Consider the following 25871-nt stretch of genomic DNA (forward strand, 5'->3'; position numbering starts at 1 on the left):
ACATCCTCATTATTCTCCCAGGATTAGGAAGGGCTTGACCTCGAGTCCGATCCGCTATTTGCTACCCTGTGTGGTGTAAGATTAGCAATATCGAACACATTAGAAGTGTTTGCTCCAGGTGGTAGCTCAACATGATAGGGATTGTTGTTAATTTGCTTCTAGATCTTGCATGGGCCAATGTTTGTTTGTTTGTTTGTTTTTTAAATTGCTGTAACTTATTGCAAGTACCCACCACAAATCTTTTTTTCCGCATGTAGACCCACACCAGATCTCTCTTCAAAAACCACCGTCCGACATTGTCTCTCTGCAGTAAACCTTACATGGTATAGAAGGCTGATGTCCCCAGTGGTTGCGGGTTTCGCCCGAAGCCTCTTTCTTATGGGTTTCAATACTATTTTCTGATTATATTTCTTGAAGGTGTGTGTATTTTTCCAACCATCATGAATGGTCTGCAGGTCGTATTGCTATGGTCGACCCAATAATATGTGGCACATGTCCATCCCTTCGACTATGCTGCACCACACATTTTCATGATAGGTTTTACCAATCGTGAAAGAAATTAAACAACGACGAGAAACCTTTAATAGCTTAATACTTGCTTAAACCAAGCAAGTTTATGTGAAACTGGATGCCTCTCTCTTCACTTGGAGCTTTTCTACTATCTCTTTAGAGATGACATTTTCACAACTTCCATTGTCAATTATCACCCCACAGACTTTGCCATTCACCGTGTAGCTCGTGTAGAAGATATTAGTTCACACCCAATCATCTTCCTTAGGTGACTTGGGGGCAAGAAGAGCCTTTCGGATCACCAACGTCTCTGCACTGTCACCATATATTCCGTCATCCCCACCGTTGGTATCATAGTCCGCATCATATGTTCCCTCTGTGGTCTCACCTTTATCGTCAACTGACTACTCCTTTGCTTTGGAGCTATTGGCCAAATTGACTTGTCAGTTGTCACTGCCTACATTCAGTGGAAATATATCCTATTCCATTGCATTTATAGCATCAAACATTTTTCTGGCTTGTTCATCTTGCCACCCTGTCGTGTAGAATTCGTGACTTAGATGTTGGAGTGACATTTTTGGCCCTACTTGAATCCCCTATAGGCTTATTACTGGTACCTGGAATACCAGTGGATCGATTAGAAGCTTTCATGTGACCAAACGTAGCTCTTTGCTCCTCTTTTCAACCAAGGTGTCTTGCTTGCATGCTTTTACAACAGTAAGCACTGGCTGAATCCCTAACCGATCTGCAATAGTGGGTTGCAACCCATTCATGAAATGAGTAACCGGCTGCTCTTCAGTCTTGGATATATTCTTCCGGGCCACTAGGTGATGAAACTCTTATGCCTACTCTTTTATGGTCCTATCCCCTTGTTGGATATGCTATAATTGCTGGAAAAGAGACTGCATATAGTCGATGGCTAGAAAGGCCTCATTCATAAGAGATTTCATCTTTTCCTATGTTTTCACCTTGGCCTTTCTGTGCCTTTCTTGGGTGGTCTTAACTTGTTCCCACCACGCCGAAACTCCACCTTTCAACTTTATGGCAATTATTTTCACCTTTTTTGTTTTGTCCACATCTTTGTAATAAAAAATCCTTTCCATTCCATCGATGCAATCCAGAAAGTCATCCCCGCGCATACTACCATGATATTTAGGGACACTACCTTTGCTTCCAATTCCCTGCTTCGGTCACGATAATCCTTCTTTCTTGCTCGTTGCGACTCAACAAATGGAGCTTCACGATGGAATGGGTTAATGTCACTCTCACTCGACTCATTGTCATCGTTTTCCTGAGTCGGTAGTTCATTCCTCGCTAATAGCGTAGTGATTTGTTGGGAGATCGTCTACATTTGCCTCTCTAATATAGAAAATCTCTCTTTTATTGGATTTGCGTCCTCTTATCCATTCTTCATGCACCACGGCCTCTACATTAACGCGGCATCATTGTAGAATAAGAATCTCACATAAGAACGGAACAATGACGGAACTGGTAGCTTTGATACCAAATCTGGTGTAGCTAACAAATCAAACACACCCAATCCAAGAATGGAGATTTTTCCACTTGAAAAGAAATGAAAAAAAATGCAATAACCAATGAATAATCAAAGTTCTCACCAGTTTTGATGGCTTAGATCATACACCCCACTTGTAAAAAACATGGAATTGCACAAACCCTGGCCTAAAGTTTGTAGAGAAGAATAAAAAGTGTCCCAAAGCTACTAGACATTTTGTGCTTACTGATTTTTTATATAAGGGGAAACAAAAAAAAGCTCTGACACTATCTGGGTCTTACATTACATCAAGCATATAATATGGGCTGGATGTTATAATCTCAACCATGCAAATCTTATTTTAAAGGAAACAAACTAAAATACCCCTATCTACTTAAATGAGACATAAGCAAAGTAAAATAAACTAAAATTCATCAAAAAATAAACCAAAATTCGTAACTTAAGGAAAATGCCACCAAAAGTCCCTTTTGTGGACCCAAAAGTATACCACGTGTGCCTCAATGCATGGTGCATTGACGGGTCCATGGATTTGGCCCATTATGGAAGATATTTGTGACCCTTTCCATGCTCTAATCCATCCCAAAACTCCTCAGCAAGTATATCAGCCCAATCCATCAATAGTTGGTAGTCCACGTCCTCATCAGTGTTCCAAAGTGTCACATAATTAAAATCTTAGAAAAATGTGATATTATCTAGGTAGTGTAGTTATGCTCCATGAACACCCTCTAATTCATGAAGAAACATGATGACATAACCAAACGAGAGGAAGCCACTTTAAAGTTGATCCATCGCTGATCACAGTCTTGCCAAGCATGAATTTGTTGTTGGGATGTAATGATCTAGTGCCAGTTTGGTGTTGATGTTCTTGTGCAGCTAGCGATGGAGACAAGTTGTACGTCTGATAGGGGAAATGGCTCGTCTCGGGAACAATATATTGCTAAACTTCTTAACAGGCTGCAAAAATGAATCGTGAAAAACTATGGAGAGATTGAGAAGTTCTACAAGCATTTGTTGTGTCTCATAGTTGAAATTTTCCAGGAGGGGCAATGTGTCAAGGAGGTACTCATTGCTATGGGCAAAGAGGGGGACTAATCCCATAAGTGAGAGGGAAAATATCGGTGAGAAATTCATTTTTTTTTTGCATAAACTATCTTAGTAGTTGGCAACTTGCCATGCGATAACTTCATTAAGAACATAAAGAAGTTGCTATTGGAGCTAAACACACATCCTCCATGGAAAGATTCTCTTGATTGGAAGAAGCACATCAAATGAACTTGGAGCCATCTTTTAATGATATAATTGCACAAATGATCTAGAGTCTAGAGGAGCAGGTGATGGAGAATGCTTCCCAGATGGAATGTCAGTATGTCAAAAGAGGAATTATCATACTCGAAATATTTCTTCAATTTAGGATTTAATAAGAGTGAACACGACAACGCTAGGCCTTGCCCTTGCATCTGAGTATGTTTGGAAATCAATCTAGAATTTTCTGAGAAATCTTTGGTGGGTCGCAAATGAACTTGCTAGCTCAAGAAAGAAATGGTATGAGAAGTGGTCCAACTGGTCCTCTTTTAAGACATCATTATTCATGGAATCATTCGAGTTCTTTTGAGTTTCTTATGACTGCTGTTGCATTTAAACATAACATGACTGTGTTGCCAATTGCATCAATGCATTGTTTAACCTTTAGGGGCTTTTTGATTTTCTAATTACAGTGGTAATTCAAGGTAAATGGGTAATAATTATTTACCTATGTCTTTCCGGTTGGATTTCCAAGGTGATGTTGACAGCCACCTTTCATTTATAGAATTCCTCACGTCACCCGAGGTGAAAAATGTTGAATTGTGGGGCCCACCATGATGTGTGTGTCTTATCCACACCGTCCAACCCTTTAGCCAGCTCATTTTAGGGCATTAGCCGAAAAGTGAGACAGATCCAAATCTCAAGTGGACCACACCACAGGAAACAATGGGAATTGAACTCTTACCATTGAAAGCTTCTTGAGGATAGAAGTTTTGGATCAAGCTGATATTTTTGTTTCCCGTTTATCCATGACTTTGTGACCTTATGAACAGGTTGGATGACAAATAAACATCAATGTGGGCCCTAGGTAGAAAACAACTTTCCACCGTTGACGTCTTTATGATCATTGTTTCCTAAGGTGTGGTTCACCTGAGGTTTTGATTTTCCTCATTCTTGGGCTCATGCCTTAAAATGTGCTGTTAAAAAGGATAGATGGTGTGGATAGGTCACATATATCATGATAGGGCCCACATATTTAAATCAGTAATAACAGGGTTTTTATGGACCGATTTTCGAAACATAATTGCCAGCTAATTTCAAACAGGTGGAGTAAGTCATGATTACTTATTTCCAGGTATTTACCAGGGAAATTAGAAATCAAACAGCCCCTTAATGGTTCTACTCCATAAACCTTGTGGTGCTTATACTACAATGCTATTTACATTGCTTGTGCTGCTTCTCTTTGTTGACATTTGGTTCTCAGGTAAGTGAGGGTTTGGATTTTGCTGACCATGCTGGAAGAGCCGTGGTAATCACTGGTATGCCATTTGCCATGAGGACTGATCCTAAGGTTTGATTTCTTGTTATCTATGCTTCTTCTTGTGATGTAACTACTATAGGTCTTTGTAAGTGATGATTTAAATAATGGTATCAGTGCATGTATTGCATCCTTGGGATGCGGAAACGTATCGGTATTGAATGGGAAATGTTGCATGTATCAGGAAATGTATCACTGTTTGAGAAAAAATTGCGAAAATGGTGAAAATTTTCAATAAAACTGCAGATGTTAAAAGAGACATGATTACACAATTAGAATTCAAAACATTACAAAAAACACACGCATAATAAGTTTTCTTTATATTGTGTCCTAAACTATGCAGTGTCTAACAAAAAATGATGCACTTATATATATATATATATAAAAGAATTCATATTGTTCATAAATCAAATAATATGAGTACCAAAACACAAACAATTACGTAAAAAAAAAGGTGCCTTAGACCCACATAAGAGTCACAAGATGGCTCAAAGTTGTCATCTATGTCTTCACTAGCGTGACCTTACTACTGATGCTCCAAGTATTAATATTACTATGCCAAGTCATGGTAGATGATACATACCTAGGTGCCGTCTCATGTATTGTTGGTGCTCATCCTCTGAACTGGATGAGTATGCCCATCCATGGGTACTACGTAATTAAGATTGTCTACATTTGATGTGGGTCTGCAACTAGATATGGATTGGGTATGTATGTGACTTTTGGATAAATATGTTCAGAATCACATTGGGCTTATCAATGTTGATGAATGGATTGAATCTTGTAGGAATGTGCTATGCTGGCACTTGTGTATTGTGATCAAGAGCCTACCTCATACATGTGTGTGTGGGCTTATCAACAATTGTTAAAGACAACAATACGTTTCAATGTTGATAAATTTGTCCGATGCAATTTATTAGGTCAACTTATTTTTATAGTGTTTATGCAAATAACCATGTTTGCATGGGTTGGCCTCACTAATCGATGTAAAGCCATGACTTAAATGATATTTGACATGATGGAGAGGGATAAAATTGAGTCCATTCAACTATGGTTTCAAAACTCATTTGAGTCGGGTGGGACTTGGACAAGTCAACTTGGATTCTAAAGGAACCGATCTGGTTTGAAACCAATGGGTTAGGGAAATGGGGGGTGACTCAGACTGACTTATTCGAGTCAGTGTTCGAATTATCTTCGATATTATCAAAACATCTCTGACATTATCTTTATCTCCAGCTTAGCGATACCCAATGTTTTAAATATCGACGATATCGGCCGATATATCCCACGATATATCTTGTATCCCACCCGTGCGATATGAAACGCACAGGTAGTGCGATATATCCCACATGTTCGATCTGGTGAGCATTTTCGAATTTCAATCATTTTATTTTCTGTAAATCATGTTAAATTAGTGTCAAATTGTTACAAATCCATGATTTTTCATGTTTTGTATGAAAATTCATGAATTGGGAGCTTCGATTTCAAGATTCGGAGGAGATGGGGCCAAGTTGCGGAAAATTGAAAAAAATAAAAAATTTCCAATTTCTCGCAAATCATTTGCAATCTTTGTGTCCAAACATAAAATCAAACATGTATTTAACCTAATCTAGTTATTCTTATTTTTCTTTTGAATGTATTGCTTGTGTTTCTACACATCTTCTTACATTTATAAATTATATGAATAGACATTAAATATACTTGCATCAATTCAGTTAAACAACACATAGATTTAGGACCCCATACAAAGAAAACCTATTATGTGTACTTGTTTTTTTTTGTAATGTTTTGATTTGTATGTGTGTATTGATGTTTTTTTTAACAATCACTGAAGTTTCATTGAAAAATTCGACCAATTTCCCAATGTTTCCCCATGTTTCCAACAACAGCGATATATTACATGATACAACCAATATATCCCATGCGATAACTGATATGTATCCGTATCCCAAGAATGCGATACATAACGCGATACTGATATTTCGAACACTGGCGATACCAATAACACTGGTAGCGATACCGATAATGTTGGTAGTATCAAAATTTTTAGGTATTAGCAATGTATCGCTAAGTATTGCCAAGAAATTCCATTGGGCTTTAGGAGTCGTGTCCAACATGAAAAGTGCTTAGAATAATTAGGAGAATAACGTGGTTAAGCCGCATAGGAAACGTACTATAAAAAATAAATTTACTATTTATAGTAAGTTACGAATTTCTAGGAGTTTTAGTTATAGTTTGCTTCTGATTTCTCTCTTATTGCTTGGTATCCCTATTTAAAGGGTTGTGAACTCGTTTATTTGATTAATTAATCAATTTCGAATTTATTAGAATTTATTTCTATTTTCTTGCTTTCTTTCCTCGTGGATTCGAGAAGTCTCTGTGAGGAGTCCAGAGAAGCTCCGTGGATTCAGAGTAGTTATCCTTGGGGAAGACAGTGATCGACCTCATCACGTTCATCCGTTATCATTCCATGTACTCTTTTTCTCTTGGCATAGGAACAAACTGTGATGATTTTCTCAAACCAGACCCTTCGGTCGGAAGCCCATTCATTTTCAATCCCTTTTAGTGATTCGGTTGGGCCATTTCTCTCAAATGCTTTGTTTTGAAAATTTGTTCCTAGGTTCCCGACTTTCGAAAACAGTTAATGGACTCAAACCCTATGGGATCAAACATGGCGCTAAGATATGATTCAAACTTCCGAGGAATTGAACTATAAAATTCGAAGTTTCCTCTGATTGATTACAAATGGAGGGGAGTAAAAAGCCTATTTTAAAGGAATTTGTCTTTTCAAAAGTTTCTCCTAGAACTTGGTATGTTGGAGGAAGGGGATAAATGCCCCCCATGACCATGTGTCGCATTGGCCTCTACTATGATTTTGTGGGTGTACCAGTCTTCCAATGTAAGTGCATTTGCTCTAAATATATGCATAAATAAATGGTAATGTGAGAATGTGGCAAGTGGCAAGTGGCATCATAGAGTTGTGATGGTTTGTTCTAGGAATCTTTGTTGGAAGAAGTTGTTGTTGCATGCCACAGGAGGTTCGGTAGAGAGAATCATTGCGGGTTTCTCTAAACAAGGGACCTCTTGGACATAAAATTTGAAGTTATAATATTTAGACTCTCAAGTCCATTGTAGGTTGTTTGATTCTCTTGCTTAAGATTTGAATTTAAAGCAGTTCTAAATTTTTTCTTGTTTGGCTACTAATCTATACTATACTACCAAAAGCAAATTGGTCTACCTTTTTTCTTCCTTTTTTTCTATCTTCTCCTGAAAATATGTGAATTCTGTATTAAACTAATCTCTCCTAAACATACTAGGGATTGTATTGGTAATTTCCTCATCATCTAAGCCTTATCCCAACTAATTTGGGTTTCGCATTTTTAAGTAATTTCCTAACCTGTTTCTTCTTTCTATTTTTCCATTTATCATTTTCTCCTACTTTCTCCTACTACAAAAATATGAAAACACCTTTCTAAAACTATCTTAAGATTTTAAGGGCGCTTAAATGATTTGTCACACTACCTTCATATACTAAATCAATAATTTCTACCTATCGCAGAAGTGAAACGGATGGATTCTTGAAGTGTGAATTTAGTATTTAATCAACGAATAAGTTTTACTAGGCCCTCATGCAGCTTCATTGCACCTTTACATGCAATATGGCCAATCTGTCAATCCTTTGACACATCTGAACGGTGCATAAGGCAACCACATGATCAAGATGATTGTATGAAATGTCTTTGGTCCATTCATTAAGTGCCACTGGTATGCAAAAAGAATGGACAATTTAAAGCCACTTGTCAGTGGTTTGCATTCAATGAACATGTCTGGTCCACCTGATAAGTAAATTGGCCTGCTTCGTTTACTTGGCCTTCTTCATTGAGTCCACCTCATGCATGGTTTGTCTCATTTACATTGGTGTGCGTGATGTGTGTTGGGTCTAACAAGTCTCACAGTTTCATAACTAAAAATGCAAGTGTTATGTAGCAATTGCTATTCTAAGAGTAAAATAGTAATTATCAGGCGATTTATTTAGTGGAAATGCTAAAAAGCAATTTTCATGGGTAGAATTTGAAGATGTGGATTGCAGCACACGTTCCAATGTGTGTGGCACACATGAGATCCTGGTTATGTACCAGATGGTGCTCAAAGAGAGTGCAATGTGGAAAAAACTAAGCTGGCCTGTTCATCAGTTGAGCCATGTTTGTATGTGGAATAAACTAAATTGATATTTTGTTTCTATCTGTCCATTTTACTCATATGATTGTGGCACACCTGGTGAGCTGATTGGTATACACTTTGGGCCAAGGTGTGTTCTCTATCTGCCTCACTAAATGGTTGGTCAGGCTCTGATATTCGTGTCTCATGTTGGCTTGTGTTCTGTGATTCACCTATTCAATCTCTCTTATTGTGAATCCTTGTCATATTCCTCTTTATTTAGATTAGAAACATATGGACTATTCTAAGAAAATGGTAATTAATAAAAGTTTGTTACAAGACTCCCTGTGTATTGTTAAGACATTTTGGGACTGTAGCCATTGGATCTGGTATATATTTCAATGATCCAAACTGCTGATATAATGGACCTCACCATCGCTAGGGATATGCGAATAGAAACCCTTAGATCAAAATATTTCAACTCTTCATTTAACTTTTTTTTTTTTTTGAATATTGCTGTCCCCTTAAATCATTGTTTTTTGGGCTAATGATCAGAAGTTTAGGATTCTACTCTTGAAGATTATTGAGGCAATGAGTTGCTATCTCGTTAGATCAATGGTTTGGATCATTTGCATGACCCCTGATCCAACAACTATTGTCCCCATTTATCCTATATCTATAACAATAGGTTGGGAGTTGGGACTCTATGATGGGTGGCTCACTGGTTTTCTATGTTCTGATTTCTGGTTATTTGAAGGTTGCCTGAGTTGACTGTGTTAGGCTTTTACCTTCTATTGAATCTCAAACTAGGCAGGGTTCGAGCCTTCATAAACTGAATCAAACTTGTGCTTTCTGTCATGTAGTGTGGCTCATGCAAAATGGAGTTTTTGAGTCTAATATCATGCCTCACTCATCCCTTCAAATGCTCTGATTGTCATTATCCTCAAGCAAATCATAGTTCATTGTTTTAACTGATTAAAAAAATATTATAATCCTGTTTACACACACATGCTTTACATCTCTGCCGTTGTTGACTTGCCCACCCACATGTGTGTTGTAGATTCGTTTGAAACGTGAATACTTGGATCAACAGGCTCTCTCACAGAAGAAAGAACGTAAGGTAATTCGAAGATTATTAGACAGGAGAAGTTGCTTTAAAGAGGTGGAAACGATTAATCAATTTTTATATTTGAGATCATCTGAGTTTTTACTATAGTGATTGATCCTCAGACATGACAATATACAAGGTCCTAACGCATGGTTAAAATTTCATTTTCCTGGAGTATTTCTGTTTTATAGCTATTTCTACAATATCTCCTGTTTAAGTTATTCGGTAAAGCTGCAGGTTTTGACTGGAGAGGAGTGGTACAGCCAGCAAGCAGCACGGGCCGTGAATCAGGCTGTTGGGCGTGTGATCCGACATCGCCATGATTATGGAGCAATAATTTTCTGTGATGAAAGGTTTAAACCTGAACATTCTGTTCAAATCTTCATTCAATGCAGCAACTGCTTCGAAACTTAATTGCAGCAAAATGTAATATAGGCCAATGTTAAATCTGGCAGTTCAATCTTCTAGTCAGCACTTGGTGGATATTTTAAAGGCAGCCTTTCATCTGCAGTCACTTCAATCTGATATCCAACCAAGGGCCATCATTAATTTATGAATGATATATCAAAGCCATGAGCTTTTATCTTGTGATGATTAGATCTTGTACTCTACTGGATTCAATCTGATGCCTGAAAATGTGCATCGGCTAGAGAATGAGTAATGCTACTCATATTGATATTGCATAAGTCCATCTTTAGTAACTATCAAGTTCAGAATATCTTAATTTAGCTTTATAAAATTAAACTTCAATTACCAAAGTTGGTTTAGCCTCTGTGGTGCTTCTAACTTCTAAAAGATTGTGAGATGCTTGATCTCTTGGTCATATTTCGTTGCATAAATTCCAGTTGTCTTTTTCAGCCATTTTCATATGTACTTTGCTTTTCATGGATTGATCAATGAACACATCCATGATGAACAATTGTCTTGGCATTCACCATTTTATGGTCTTTATGTTTCAGCAACTTGCTTCATCTTCTGTGCTTTATGCAGGTTTTTGCAGCCAAGTCTTCATTCCCAAATGTCACTTTGGCTTCAGCCTTATATCAAGGTCGTTTGATAGTTTTGATTTGGTCTTTTTTGATATAGAATGACCTTTTGCTAACTGTGCTGTTGCTCTTGCAGTGCTACCCTAAATTTGGGGATGTAGTTTTTACATTAACTAGATTTTTTCGAGAAAGAAGCATATGTTCTCCAGCTAAGCCAAAAATAACACAAAGCGGGAGCACAGGTTAAGTATCTTCCTGCTGAAAACTTTTCTGTGCATTGTTTTTTGATGTTTGTTTATGTTGTATGGAATTGCACATGGTTTTTTCTCAGGTGTTCGCATAGTCCAGTATTTCAACTTTTAAGATAATGGGAGGCTTTTGTAGTGTCAGTAACAACAAATTCTTTTTCCTTATGGGCAGTGATTTAAATATTGGTAATCGATGCATGAATTGCACTCTTGAGATACGGAAACATGTTAGGATTGCAAGGGAAATATCGTATATATTTCGAATTGTATTACTGTTTTTGGGAAACATTGGGAAATTGATCAAATTTTTCAATGAAACTTCAAGGGACGTTAAAAAAGTCGTATGCACTTAGGAACTCAAATGATGAGAAAAAACAAGTACACATAATAAATTTCCTTTGTATAGGGTAACTTATGTACTGTCGGATAGTAATGATGCAATTTTATAAAAAATGAGTTCATGTCATTTATAAATCATACAAGACAAGTACAAAACCACAACCAATCCATTCGAAAGGCAAAAAAGAAGTGAAAATATACTTGTATTAATACAATGCATGTATTTAAAAAAATCCAAATTATTAGTTTTGTTAATTTTCTATAAAAATTAAATTTATTTTTGACAATAAATAAAAATGTAGCTGATGTTAAGATTAGCATGCACTCATCAATACACAAATATATTAGGAATTAATTTTGGTTGGTTAGTGTAATTTTTTTAAATATTAAATATTATTTATTTTTTTGATATTCTTAATTTTAAAAATATTTTTTTCTAAACATTCTAGAAAATTCCATCAATCTGTACATCATCCTAAAGCACTCTCACATGATTTTTTCATACTCTAATTGCAAGTTAAATGAGTGAAATTGGGAAAATTTCATATTTTCCCCAAAACCGAAAATCGGAGGTAAAAATCCGTGATTGAGCATGCAAAACATGCAAAATCATGGATTGGTAACTTGGTTACATCGATTCTAAACCATTTAAGTGAGAAGAAACAATGCAAGATTAAAAAAAAATCATCAATTAGATTCCGGCCTATCTCTGTTCTCTGATTTCAATTTGCCCACCCAAATCCTCCTCTCATCAAAAGGACTGGTCGACATCCCCCCTCATCCATAGAGAGAGAGAGAGAGAGAGAGAGAGAGAGAGAGAGAGAGAGGAATGTATTTTTTAGCATTTTCTTTGATTTTTGATTTTTGATTTTTTTGCAAAGGGGCACTATTTTCTCAATATTGACAATACATATCGCATGTATTGATGATCTTTGGGAACTTTATATTGCAACAACCAGTGTTTGAAATATCGGTATCGCGTTACGTATTGCATTCTTGGGATATGGATACATATTGGTTATCGCATCGGATATATCAGTTGTATCGCGTAATGTACCAATGTTGTTGGAAACATTGGGAAATTGGTTGAATTTTTCAATGAAACTTCAGTGATTGTTAAAAAAAGACATCAATACACACTTATAAATCAAAATATTAAAAAATAACTAGTGCACATAATGGGTTTTCTTTATATGGAGTCCTAATCTATGCGTTGTCTAACTGAATTGATGCAAGTATATTCAAAGTCTATTCATATAATTTATAAATGTAAGAAAACATGTGGAAACACAAGCAATACATTTAAAAATGAAAGAAGAATCACTAGATTAGGTTACATACATGTTTGAATTTATCTTTGGACACAAATTGCAACCGATTTGCGAGAAATTGAGAAATTTTATTTTTTTTCAATTTTCATCAACTCGGCCCATCTCCTCCAAATCTTGAAATCGAAGCTCCAAATCTATGATTTTTCATACAAAATATGAAAAAATCATGGATTTATAACAATTTGACATTGGTTTAGCATGATTTACAGAAAAAAGGATTGAAAATCGAAAATGCTCACCAGATCAAACATGTGGGATATATCGCACTACTTGTGCATTTCGTATCGCACAGGTGGGATACAAGATATATAGTGGGATATATCGGCCGATATCATCGATATTTAAAACACTGGCAACAATGATACTGATAATATTGGAAATTCCAGGTATCGGCGATGTATCACTAAGTATTGCCAACATATTGATATTATTACTAATGTCTCACCTATATTTTTGACTGTATAAATTCTAGGTATCGCTTGTGTTGCCAATTTATTGAAATTGCCATGTATCACCAATATTTTCGATTGTGTAAATTTCAGGTGTTGCTTCTATTGCCAGTGTATTGGCGATGTTTCGATCTAATATCTCCAATGTATTGATATTGCCAAAAACCTGTTTATTTAAAAAAAAAAAAATCATTTCAAAATTTTTTGATGGGTGCATGGTTGTTTCTTGTTTGTTGTGTTCAATTTGTCGACCATAATATCGATAATATTGTGATATTATTGATATCACATGGGCGATATCGAGACCATAATCTTTCGTTTCCTTTCCAGTCGTCAATGATTTCTCAACGAAATATCGTGTGTTGTTGATATTTTGAAATATCGATGGATGTTTGGATGGAAGATTGGATAGTTGGATGGATACATGGGATGGTTGGACTGATTTCTTAAGACAACACATGCTTTTAGGCCCCCATTAAATGGAAACTTATTATATATGCATTCTTTTTTGCAACTTTTTATTCCTAAATTTGTAAATATGTGTGTTTTAGCATCTCTTGAAGTTTCACTGAAAAATTCCATGTTTCTCCCATGGTTCCGCGCATTTCCAGTTATCAGTGATATTGATATTTTTCCATTATCCCTGGCCAGCGAAACCTGTATTGATATTGATACTTCGAACACTGAAAAGAAGATATTAGGGATCATTATGGAGTCATTAAAACTCATTCAGTGCCTAAGGGATCTTTGGTGCATGGACAAACTCATTTCTGGATATCCTTGTCCAAGGAACCTAAATCATGTTTCGACGGAGCATTCACTGGACACTATCTTTTCCTTTTGGACAAGGCTGTCTAAAGAATTGAATGTAATGTATCTATACTGTCAACGGGGGAAGGCTGGAAAGAAGTTGTACGGGACAAGGTTTTCCAAAAATATGCTTACTACACATCCCAACTTGCTACTCTACCATCAACCCAACACTACATGGACTGGATTTCTGGAGAGATTGAGAAAGCATGTTCAGATTTAGAAACCACTTATTATGGGGTAGAGGTCTCATGCATGCATCATATTGGTACATGTGCCACAACTCACCTCTTCAATATATATGCTCCTGCAGTAAAATTTTCAGGAGAGGGTTGTCTAGGAGGGGTCATCCAAACTCAAAACAGTAGCTTCCACGAACTGCTCTAATCACGTGCCCAAAAGCAATACATGGATGTCCATGTCCAATATTTAAGACCTTGACATGGATATGCTTGTCTTAAGCAAGTTGTAATGCATCCAAGCGTCCTCTAAACTACTTTCAAGAAAAAGTAAATTATTTAGTCATGAGGGATACAACAAGATTTTCATCTCTGGTATTTTTTCTGTGAGAAGTTTGGGTGTCTGCTTTTCAGAATTCCAGAAATCTGCGTTTCGAAGAGGATGGTTAATTAAATGTTTTGCCTCTTATAAATATCTACAACTTCCTACATCAAATGCTTCCCAATATTCTTCTTTTTGGGATACCATAAATATAACCCACTCAATGTTTGAGGCTTTACTGTATCTGTATTGGCTTGATACGATATGCCATATGGGGCCAAATTGACCCACCCAAAAAAAATTGTGCCATATCAGGTATAGGCCAATATGGTGCATATCAACATCGATACGGGCCAATATGGCCATAAAGGCGGAAATTTGATCCTTTTTTAAAAAATAAATAATTTCTCTCCTTTTTTTTTTTCATTTTAAACGATGGATGAATCTTAGAAAGTTATTTTAGAATCTAGGCCTATTTGGGGGATTGGAACAAAGGATTTGCATGGAATTCGATGAATCAAAGCGGAATGAACCATTGTGGAAAAATTGAAAAGAAGGGTAAACCATCATTTTACCTCATTTTCATCTTCTTTTTGTTGTATTTCAAATATATAGGCCCTAATTCATGATTGATTTGTGTTCAGTTAGCCCTAGTTGGTTCACTTCTAGCAGGCCAGGTCGATAGAAACATTCTTATCAAAGAATTATCTGAATGATACACCATTATATACATGTCCAAAACACAAAAAATGACAAATTCCTGAATTTCTCCGTTTTCCCTTCTCTGATTAGACTAAATTTTGTCTCAAAAGAAATTTCGACCATACTGTTCAATATGGGCTGATGCTGATACGATACACCTGTATTCGATCGGGCATACGTCCCCCCTATAATGATATTCAGAATTATGCTTACTTACTAATATCCAACCAAAATTCAATTTAAGCTTGAAAATAAGGGCCTTACTTGATATTGAGTTCTTATGTTATAGTTACAGGTTTCTTCACATTTAGCTCATTTTTGTTCCGGCATCAACTTGCTGTGTTTGTTATTATTTTGCAGAGGTCTCAGATTCAATGCATGCTTTGAAATCATTGTCCAGCGAGGGGATACATGGACGTCCAGGGAAGGGCGTGCCATCTGTGTCAGACTTATCAAAGCTGGTCCTTGGTATGTCTTATCTATTTATTATTCTTTTTTGTACCATCTAGTGTCTTTGCAATGATGTTACACATTTTCTTGCTTTTTATTGATCGACTGCATTATGCTGCCGTTTGTATTTGGTTAGTTTAATTCATGTCAGTGTTTTATCTTTATCTAAACCTCAGTATACCATTTTCTTCTTAAACCTCTTTTAGATATATAATGTTCTTTAGATTTTTTTTGGTGGGTAATTAAGCACGTCTTACTTATGTATGTAGAGAAAGTATTACAAGTCATGTTTTTGTTGATTCAGGTTTGATGGTAAAAACCTTTTAGTAAATCTTCTGACAACATGGTTCTTTATATTGGGACTTGGATCTACTTTCATGTTCACATTAGTGATAGAGTGGGAAGTATAGCCCTTTAACCCAAGGTGCCCTTTAATCTCTTGGGAGTCTATTAAAAATCTTCAATTTGATACTAGTAGAGTACTACTCATGTGCCTTCCTTGAGAATCTCCCTTCTCATGGCATTTTGATGGGGACATCACGCGCACATGCACGCCCCCCTATGCATGTATGCAAGGAGGAGGAGAGCCTCACCATCAATCTGGATCGATGACGACGTTCAGGGAGGGTTTCCTAGTTAGAGGATTGCGTTTTGGTTCATTGGAGTGGACCTGATAGTCATGTGAATCTCACCATGGGTTCTCATGATCATGAGCCACTATTCTAATTAATCTAGTACTTTGGGTTTTGATTATTATTGTTATTAGGAGTATCATGGATGGTTTAGATTGCTTTGATTAGTTGTTATTTTTGATTACTTTGTCGCCAAGTAATAGGTTGCGTTAATGGCGCGAGTTTTGGGGTATAGGGTTTTATTATAAATAGGCACCCCTTGTAGTCTTTTTATTCATGGAAGATTAATAAAATTTCTGCATTTTTCTGCTCCTCTAATTTCTGAGTTGTGGAGATTCAATTAGGTGTGAAACCCTCCCTTCTCGAAGGGCCGACTACCGTGATGCGAAGCCACACCTATCCCGATTCGCCCCCACCTTCTTCCATCCATATTTCTCTTCTTCTATAATCATCTACGTTTCAAATCCATCCTCTATTGCAGCCATTTTTTTCTCTACAGCAGATTTCTAGAATCTGGCCCTACAGGAAGGTTGAAACTTCGGTGGATCACCACACATAAACCGTCCATTGGGTCAAGTTGATATTTGGGAGTTTTGGAGTCCACCCCTGGCCGACCAAGGCCAAGCTGGCCTTTTTCTGAATAGTGGGCCCCACACACGTGCGGCCGGATCACACGCACGTGTGTCTGGGCCATTGCTGCTGTCCACACGTGCAGTACTACTTCTATTTCGTCTCTCTCCTCTCCTTCACTCCTCTTTCACCCAAAATCCCTAAACCTAACCTTAAATTATTCAAATCCCTAATTTTATGCCCTTTCTTCAACCTTAGGGTTCTCCGAACTGAAATTTCTGAATCCCTTGAATTGAGAGAATTATTTTTGTGCATGTGTGAATGAATTTACCCTCCTTTGATTCTTGTTTGGTTTATAATTTTGATTGATCCGGCCCTAACATGTGTAGGCCTGGACCCGCATAAGATTCCCCTTGATTGAGTGTTTGAACTTTTGTGTGGGATGTGGAATTTTGTGTAATTGTTTCTGAACTAGTGTGATCTAAAGCCTGAAAATCTTGCACATCATACTTGAATTTCATGTTTTGCATCAAATTTGGTATCAGAGCCAAGTTTTATTTATTTATTTATAGGGGAATGCATTGTATGTTTAGGGTTTAGTTTACTTGTGTCCATTATGCATTAAGTATCATCATATAGAGTTGTTTAGAGGTCCATAATTTTTGATATAGGCTGCTGAATTTTCTGCTATCAAAAAATCTGCATATCTCTTTGCTGGATTTTCTGTTGATAGATTTTTTGGACAGATAGGTTGTTGGAAATTGAGTAGTATTGTGTCGTTTCCCCCTTATAGAGTCCTATAAGAGCATTTAGTCCCATCTAGGCGCATATAGTCATATTAGAAGGTCCCTAAGTTGAGTTAGTAGTTGTATGCCCACACGTATGGGTCGTGGTTTTGTCTTGCATCCTATACTAAACATGGAACAATTGCAAGAGTCAATGAACAAATTGACCTAACAGTTTGAGTCCTTGGGTAAGCGGTTGGAACAACGTATGGACCAACGCTTTGAGCAGTTTAATGTGCGCATTACCCAACTAGAGACCTCCGCTGGGGCAAACCTCACCATTGGGGAAGATGCCCAATCTCAGGTAGGTGGTTAGGTGGTTAGACCAAGGAATGGAGGTGGCCAAGGAATTAGTCATGGGCACGCACCTGTGCACCCACCCCGTGAGGGACATCATAATTAATATGACCCAGATGCGTAACTCCTCAAGGGAGTTAGAGTAGATGCCCTTACGTTTGATGGCCACTTGGACCCTATAGCCTTTTTAGTTTGGCTGGCGGATATGGACCACTATTTTGAGTGGTATGATATGTCGGATGCTCGTCGAGTCCAATTCGCCAAGATGAAGCTTGTGGGCCAAGCAACGAGGTTTTGGGCTATTGTAGAGCGAAAGAAAGAAAGAGTGTGGGAGCTCCCAATAGTCCATTGGGGAGAAATGAAAGAAACACTTAAGGAGAAGTACCTCCCTTTCTCTTATCGCTTATGGTTGATTAAGGAATGATAGCTTCTTCGACAAGGTTCCTTGAGTGTGGCAGAATACATTGAGAAGTTTGAAGAGTACTTGAGCAGGTGTGAAGTTGATGAGGATCCCGTACTCACCCTTGCTCGATTTAAAACGGGTCTTCGTACTGACATTAGGAGAGAATTGCTCGTCAAAGACATAAACACTATTGAACAGTTGTATCAAGTAGTGTTAGAGGTCGAGCAATACCTCATAACACCTGTGGGAAGGCGGTTTGATTTTCACGATTCTAGTACGAAGGCCAACCCTTCTGGGGTTAAGCCTAGCACTGGATACCAAGACAAACCTCCTAGTAGTTTTCAGTCTAGGCCCAAGGATGATAACGGTAAAGAGGTTATCGGGTCTAGCTCGCGTAAGAGTGGAGCAACTAGGTGTTTTCCGTGTCAAGGGTTTGGTCACTTTGCCCACCAGTGTGGCACGAGAGGGCACTAAGGTGTTCCTTATTGATGGGCAAGTAGAAATAGTGCACCTAGAAAGTGACTGTGAGGAGGAAGAATATGAACTAGTAGAAGCCCCTAGTGATGAGGAAGAGGGAGCGCAAGAGTCTGTGACCCTTGCAGTTGTACGTTGCGCCTTTACACAAGCAAATAATACCGATAGTTGGCGCCGTTGTTTTGTTCCTATTCAGTTTGGGTCATATAAAGCCACATTTTGGTGTAATGTTGTTCCTAGGAAGCCTATTGATCTTGTCCCTATGTCACTACCTCATAGGCCATCAGAGTCTGCAGAGTCCCTTGTGCATCACATTCATTCATGGCATCAAGAAATTAGGCAGAAAATCATGACTAATAATGAACATTACACACTTTTTGCAGACCAACATAAACGTTTCAAGAAATTCAATGTAAGAGACTCTGTGATGGTCTGCATCAGGCCAGAGCGGTACCCTCAGGGAGCCGTTTGTAAATTATACGTGCGTAGCGCTGGACCATTCGAAATTATAAAACGAAACGGTCTCAATGCGATGTGGTAGATCTTCCACCTTCCATGTGAATTAGTTTCACATTCAATGTGGAGGGTTTAGTTACTTTTCAGGGGACCACTGATACTTTGTCCGGCCCTTCGCCCAACCATCCTGATTCCCCAGACTTTTTTCTTGATCCATGACCCTTTCCCGACCCATTGTCCCAGCCCCTACCTCCCATACCTACCATTCCCACACCCAAAGAGGAGATAGATGATATTCTGGACTATCAAATAATATCCACGTCGGACGGCAGGTTTCAGAAGTACTTGGTTAAGTGGAAGTTACGCCTAGCTTCAGACAGTACGTGGCTCACTGAGGAGGAGCTTCAGGGACTTGATCATAACATCTTGGAGCGCTTCAGGAGTTTTATTTTGCCAGTAGCGAAATCTTCGTAGCCGGGGAGAGTAGATGGGGACATCACGCGCACACGCACGCCCCTTATGCAAGTACGCAAGGAGGAGGGCCCCACCATCAATCTAGATCGATGACGACGTCCAAGGATGGCCTCCTAGTTAGAGGACTGCCTTTTGGTTCATTGGAGTGGACCTGATAGTGAATCCCACTATGGGTTCTCATGATCATGGCCTACTATTCTAATTAATCTAGTACTTTGAGTTTTGCTTATTATTGTTATTAGGAGTATCATGGACGGTTTAGATTGCTTTGATTAGTTGTTATTTTTTATTATTTCGTCGCCAAGTAATCGGTTGTGCACATGACGCGAGTTTTGGGGTATAGGGTTTTATTATTAATAGGCACCCCTTGTAGTCTTTTTATTCATGGAAGATTAATAAAGTTTCTGTGTTTTTCTGCTCTAAATTTCTGAGTTGTGGTGATTCAATTGGGTCTGAAACCCTCCCTTCCTCGAAGGGCTGACTACCGTAGTGCGAAGTCACACCTATCCTGATTCGCCCCCACCTTCTTCCATCCATATTTCTCTTCTCCTATAATCATCTACGTTTCAAATCTATTCTCTATTGCAGTCGTTTTTCTCTCTACAATAGATTTCCAGAGTCTTGACTCTTTGGCCCTGCAGGAGGGTTGAAACTTCAGCGGAGCACCACTTACAAACCGTGCATCGGATTGAGTTGATATTTGGGGGTTTTGGAGTCCACCCTTGGCCGACCAGGGCCAAGTTGGCCTTTTTTCTGAATAGTGGGCTCCACACACGTGCGGCCAGGATTACACGCACGTGCGTCTGGGCCATTGCTGTTGTCCACACGTGCGGTACTACTTCTGGTTCGTCTCTCTCCTATCTTTCACTTCTCTTTCGCCCAAAATCCCTAGACCTAACCCTAAATTATTCAAATCCCCAATTTTATGCCATTTCTTCAACCTTAGGGTTCCCCGAATTGAAATTTCTAAATCCCTTGGATTGAGGGAATTATTTCTGTGCATGTGTGGATGAATTTACCCTCATTTGATTCTTGTTTGGTTTATAATTTTGATTGATCTGGCCCTAGCATGTGTAGGCCTGGACCCGCATAAGATTCCCCTTGATTGAGTGTTTGAACTTTTGTGTGGGATGTGGAATTTTGTGTAATTGTTTCTGAACTAGTGTGATCTAAAGCCTGGAAATCTTGCACATCATACTTGAATTTCATGTCCTGCATCACATTTTCCATTGGTTGTAAAGGTTTAGAATACTGGAGTATGTTGAATGGAAAAACCTACATCTCCTTGAGATCGCCTGTTATCTCCTCCAGCAAATGACTGTTTTTTGTGTGCTTTGTCTGAAGCTGTCTCGTTGTGTGCATGGCTACCCAAATTCAATCGATTCAATTTGAAAGTCTCCTCCTTATATCCTTCTTGTAATAAGCAAACTAACTCTGATGATGCGCACGCCTTTAGATCTCTTTGTTTTGACGTACACTTATGTTTCATCTTCTTTAGGAAAGGATGTCTTTTATAATCTTATCGCCAAGAAACATCACGTTATTTCGTATCTCCTATCCGATGTTTCCTGGATTTCTTTATGGTTCTGTATTGAGGAATTCTACTAAGGTTAGTGTGTCTCATGGAGGAGGTTTACTATTGTCTTAACGACTGTCTGTCTAATACTCAGCTTCTTGCATCCTATCAACAGTCTTTAGAACAACTTGGGCATTTTTAAGAAGATCGGTTTCTTGGAAGATGTCACAGAAGTCTTACACGACCATAGAGATGATGCCTGTCTCCCCACCAACATCCTCATTCCAGTGTGAGAAGTTACTCGCTTATAACAGGAGGCCTCGGCTTGTGTAATTGTAGCCATATCTCCAATCATTGAATCAAGATCTGACCTTGTAGTCATGCACCATGATGAATCTACTACATTATTGTCCTATTCAAGTTTAGCATCCCTTTGGATTTTGATTTCTGTCTCACCATCTATTTTAACTTCAGTTTTCTTTTCATAAATCCAAGTTCTTCCATAAACATATTTTCCAACCTTGTTAGCATGTTGCCATGCAAGAATAGATATTAGCTCTTGAGAAAAGGGTAATCAGAATTTTGTCAATCTTCCCAATGGCAAAAAGTTGTACATGTTCAAGAACTAGTTGATGATTCAGTGGAGCGACATGTTGTGAGGCTCATTACGACTTATAGGCACCAGGCACTGATTATGATGAGTAATTTTCTCAAGCTTTTCTTTTTGTTGAAATGGAAATCATTATCTCTAGTTGTTGATAAGAACTCAACTAGATGCATTCTCTATGTAGTGATATTTAAGTTGGCCTTTACATCAACATGCAAAAAGTGCTTAAATATATGGAAAACCCCAAGAGGTTTATACGCCATTGGCAGCTCGTTTTATTTCTAAAGAAGTTTGACATAGTGTAAATACTTAAAAAGGCCATACTCCTGCTTCAAGCAGTTTCCAAAGCGCTTATTCTTTTGACTCTTTGAAGCAGTTTAACTTGGTGGTTTCATCAATTCGGAACTGGACTGCTTTTTTCCCTTTTAAAAATATTTTAGTTTTTAATACACACACACACACACACACACACACACACACACCATAAAGACTGGTTCTTGCACATGTATGTGGATGATATAGTATTTTCTGGGATCATGGCAGTGATATCTTAAGGATCACTGGATGAAAAAAAAAATAAAATGGAAAACAAGAATCTTGTGAATGTTAATTACTTCCTAGGATAGGTGATGACATTGAATAAAGTAGCGTTATGTCAGAGAAAAGATGCTTTGGATAGACTTAAAAAATTGAAATTCTGTACCTTGTCTTATGGTTTCCCATCAGAACAATAAATAAATAAACAAGTAAATAAATAAATAAAAATAAAAAGAAGTTATGACTCAAGAAGAGTTGATTGAAAAATGAACGTTGATGGAATATTAATAGGTTTTGTTGGTGGACTGTGATGATCTATCTCATGGGTGGACCATGATGATCTCACGTGTGGTATCTCATTATTATTGGGCTAACATGTGTTAAAATAGAGTCTAGGTCCATAGGCTTTTTTTTTTTCCTGTAATCACTTAAGTATGGAGGGGTGTTTTTGTACTTTTGCATTTATTATGAAAGCCCTAATAATAAAATAGAGAGGCTAGGCATGTGAGAGGCTATTCCAACCATTCTCTCTCTCTCTCTCTCTCTCTCTCAATCCTAATCAAGAATGTGGTATTAGAATGCAATTGATCCGGTACCTTGTCTCTTTTCTTTTCTTTCACCTCCTTCTCTTCCCCCCCCTTTTTTTTGGTTTTATTTCTATATGGTGAAATCCTAAATTATCAGGGGGCTGGTTTACACAAATCACATTGTGTCTTTGTTTCACCACCATATGGTGGGATGTGTAGTTGTGTCCTGTAAGTGTACTTGAGGACCACTTTTGCATACAACCAGTGTTCGAATTATCTTCGATATTATCGAAATATCTTCGATATTATCTTTATTTCCTGCTCAGCTATACCGATAACATTGGTAGCGATACCGATAACGCTGGTAGTATTAGAAATTCCAGGTATTAGCAATGTATCGCTAAGTATCGGCAACGTATCAATATCGCTAATGTAATCGCCAATATTGTGTCGCTTGTATAATCGCCAATGTATCGCCAATATTTTCGACTATGTAAATTCTAGGTAATGCTTGTATCATTAGTGTATCGACGATATTTCAATAATATCGCCAATGTATTGATATCATCAAAATTTTGTTTATTAGAAAAAAAATTATTTCAATTTTTTTTCATGGGCACATGGTTGTATGTAGTGTTCAATTTGTCATTGATAATATTGATAATATCTCATTATTATCGATATCACAACATGTGCGATATTGAGAATGCAATCTTTCGTTTCCTTTCCAATTGTTGATGATTTCTTGGTGAAATATAATGTGTTGTTGATATTTTGCAATATCAATGGATGTTTGAAGGGAAGGTCGGATGGGTAAATAGGCCGGATGGGATGGTTGGATTGATTTCTTACAACGACACATGCTTTTAAGGCATTTTTTGCAATTTTTTAATTCCTAAATGTTCAAGTACGTACATTTTAACATCTCCTGAAGTTTCACTGAAAATTCAACCATTTTTCCCATGTTTCCCCGCATTTCCGGTTATTAGCGATATTATCGGTGATATTGATATTATTTCCGTATCCTTGGCCAGTGAAACTTGAAGTGATACCGATACTACGAACATTGCATACAACCAATTGTGATGGTTCAAAGTGGGCATCATGTGTCTATGGCAAGATCTGAGTCAATGAATCTTCAAATTACATTGATCAAACTTAATGGTGCGAATTATTTACAATGGGGCACATTGGTAGAAGTGTTTCATACAGGAAAAAGAAAATTGAAGCATCTGACGTACCATAAACTTGTTGAAAGGTCAACAAATTTTGAAAATTGGGTGGTAAAAGATGCTCAAATTAGAGCCTTGTTATGGAATAGCATAAAATTGCATATTACTGCAAAGGTTATCCTTTTCAAAATAGCAATACGGATAATTTCAAAGAAATGTATTTAGATGAGAAGAATTTAACTCGTCGTATATTTGAGTTGCTTCAGATTAAGCAAGGAGATATGAGTGTAGGTGAATATTACTTAATGTTGCGGGTTATGTGAGAATAACTAAATGTATACAAACCCTTGTCAACTGATTATGAAACCATGAGATGACAGAGAGAGGAATGCCATGTTGTTAAATTCCTCTCTAGTCTGTCTTGAGTTTGAGCCAATGCCAACTTCAGATTCTTGGAGGTAGAAAAATTCCATCTGCTATGGAGGCATTTGCCCATATTTAGCATGCAATTATTATAAATACACATAGTTCATCTACATCTGATTGCTTTGCATTTGTATCACCATTTGGTAGGAGAGATGAAGACGTGGTGACCATGGCTGTGGTGGACGATTTGGTGGTAGAGATAAAGGGAAGTTGTAGACGTAAAAATAATTGGGGATGTCGTGGCATAAATTCTGGTGGCAGCTGTAGTCGCGGTAATCAACAGAGTTCTCATTGTGGTCATTCTAACCACGCTATTGATACCTGTTGGGATTTCATTGGTAAGCCATCTCGGGCAAATCAGATTCAATCTTTTGATGACAATTGTGAGGGTTATATTTCCAAGCCTATCTCAACCTATTCCAAATCAAGTATAGTAGGTGATACTATTATATAGTCGAAGGATGAGTATGTGAAATTGCCAAAAGGTCGTTCCACCCATATGTTCTCCCCCACTTCTACTCTTGTTTAGTTAGGTATAATATGTCTTGCTTCCTCTGAAAGTGTTCTTTTGTTATTGATTTTGGAGCTTCAAACCATATGATGAGGACATCCGAGCACCATATCGAAGGAGGGCTGAGCCAACTTCCTTATGGCTGGACGATCATTACATAAGGCCCAATTGTCCCAATTCACATTTCTAGTCATATTGAAGACCCAACATGCATATTCGTGCATCTTTGAAGATCCCACACTGGGAAGATGCACGTGGGCTGCATATAGGAGATTGATGGACACATCGTACCATCATCAAACATCTTGATCATGGACCCTCCTAGGCTATGAAATAGTTTAGTTGTTTAGATTGTTTAAATACTTCGTTATTTTTGGTATACCTTATATTTGTGTTGAGATCAGGGAGTTAGGAACAACTTTTAATTTATTAAGCTTCTTTATGTTGAGAATCTTATTTGAGAGCACATTTTTGTAAAAGGTCTTTTCTGAGACTATAAAAGAGAAAGAGAGGTGTGTGGAGCCCTAATGCCATTATTTTGAAAAAAAGCGCTTTATGTTTTTTCTTCTTCATGTGATTTGAAGAATACTTCATGCGATTTGGAGCTTGCGTGTGGTGTGATCAGTGTTTTCATTGTCGACGAGAAATGATAGTATCGGTGATATTATTGGTGTCGCTGAACCGGTGATACCGAAACCCCAAGTTTTCGTTTCTCTTCCAAATGTCGACGAAATATCGGCGATATTTTCGATTTTATCGAAAAAATAGCTATCGTTCTCCTTATTATTGAAAAAAAATTGAAATAAATATAAAAAATAT

The 25871-nt window shown here is 37.7% G+C and overlaps 1 protein-coding gene across 9 annotated transcripts in view; it reads left to right on the top strand.

Moving 5' to 3' along the window:
• The window catches only part of LOC131223415 (regulator of telomere elongation helicase 1 homolog), an 89340-nt gene that overhangs the window by 40063 nt on the left and 23406 nt on the right, over positions 1-25871 (top strand). For 7 of the 9 annotated variants that reach the window (XR_009160444.1, XM_058218823.1, XM_058218826.1 and 4 more), the window contains 6 exons: positions 4530-4616; positions 9802-9861; positions 10081-10202; positions 10840-10897; positions 10972-11077; positions 15576-15683. Coding sequence is in view for 8 of the 9 variants with exons in the window: in XM_058218823.1 (XP_058074806.1) it covers positions 4530-4616; positions 9802-9861; positions 10081-10202; positions 10840-10897; positions 10972-11077; positions 15576-15683 (541 nt within the window). In the remaining variant the exon portion in view is untranslated. Of the gene's footprint in view, positions 1-4529; positions 4617-9801; positions 9862-10080; positions 10203-10839; positions 10898-10971; positions 11078-15575; positions 15684-21426; positions 21562-25871 lie in introns of all 9 variants that reach the window. The other 2 variants (XM_058218828.1, XM_058218825.1) reach the window with 2 other exon arrangements.

This window comes from Magnolia sinica, chromosome 13, assembly GCF_029962835.1.
Source record: "Magnolia sinica isolate HGM2019 chromosome 13, MsV1, whole genome shotgun sequence".
NCBI classification, from domain to species: Eukaryota; Viridiplantae; Streptophyta; class Magnoliopsida; order Magnoliales; family Magnoliaceae; genus Magnolia; species Magnolia sinica.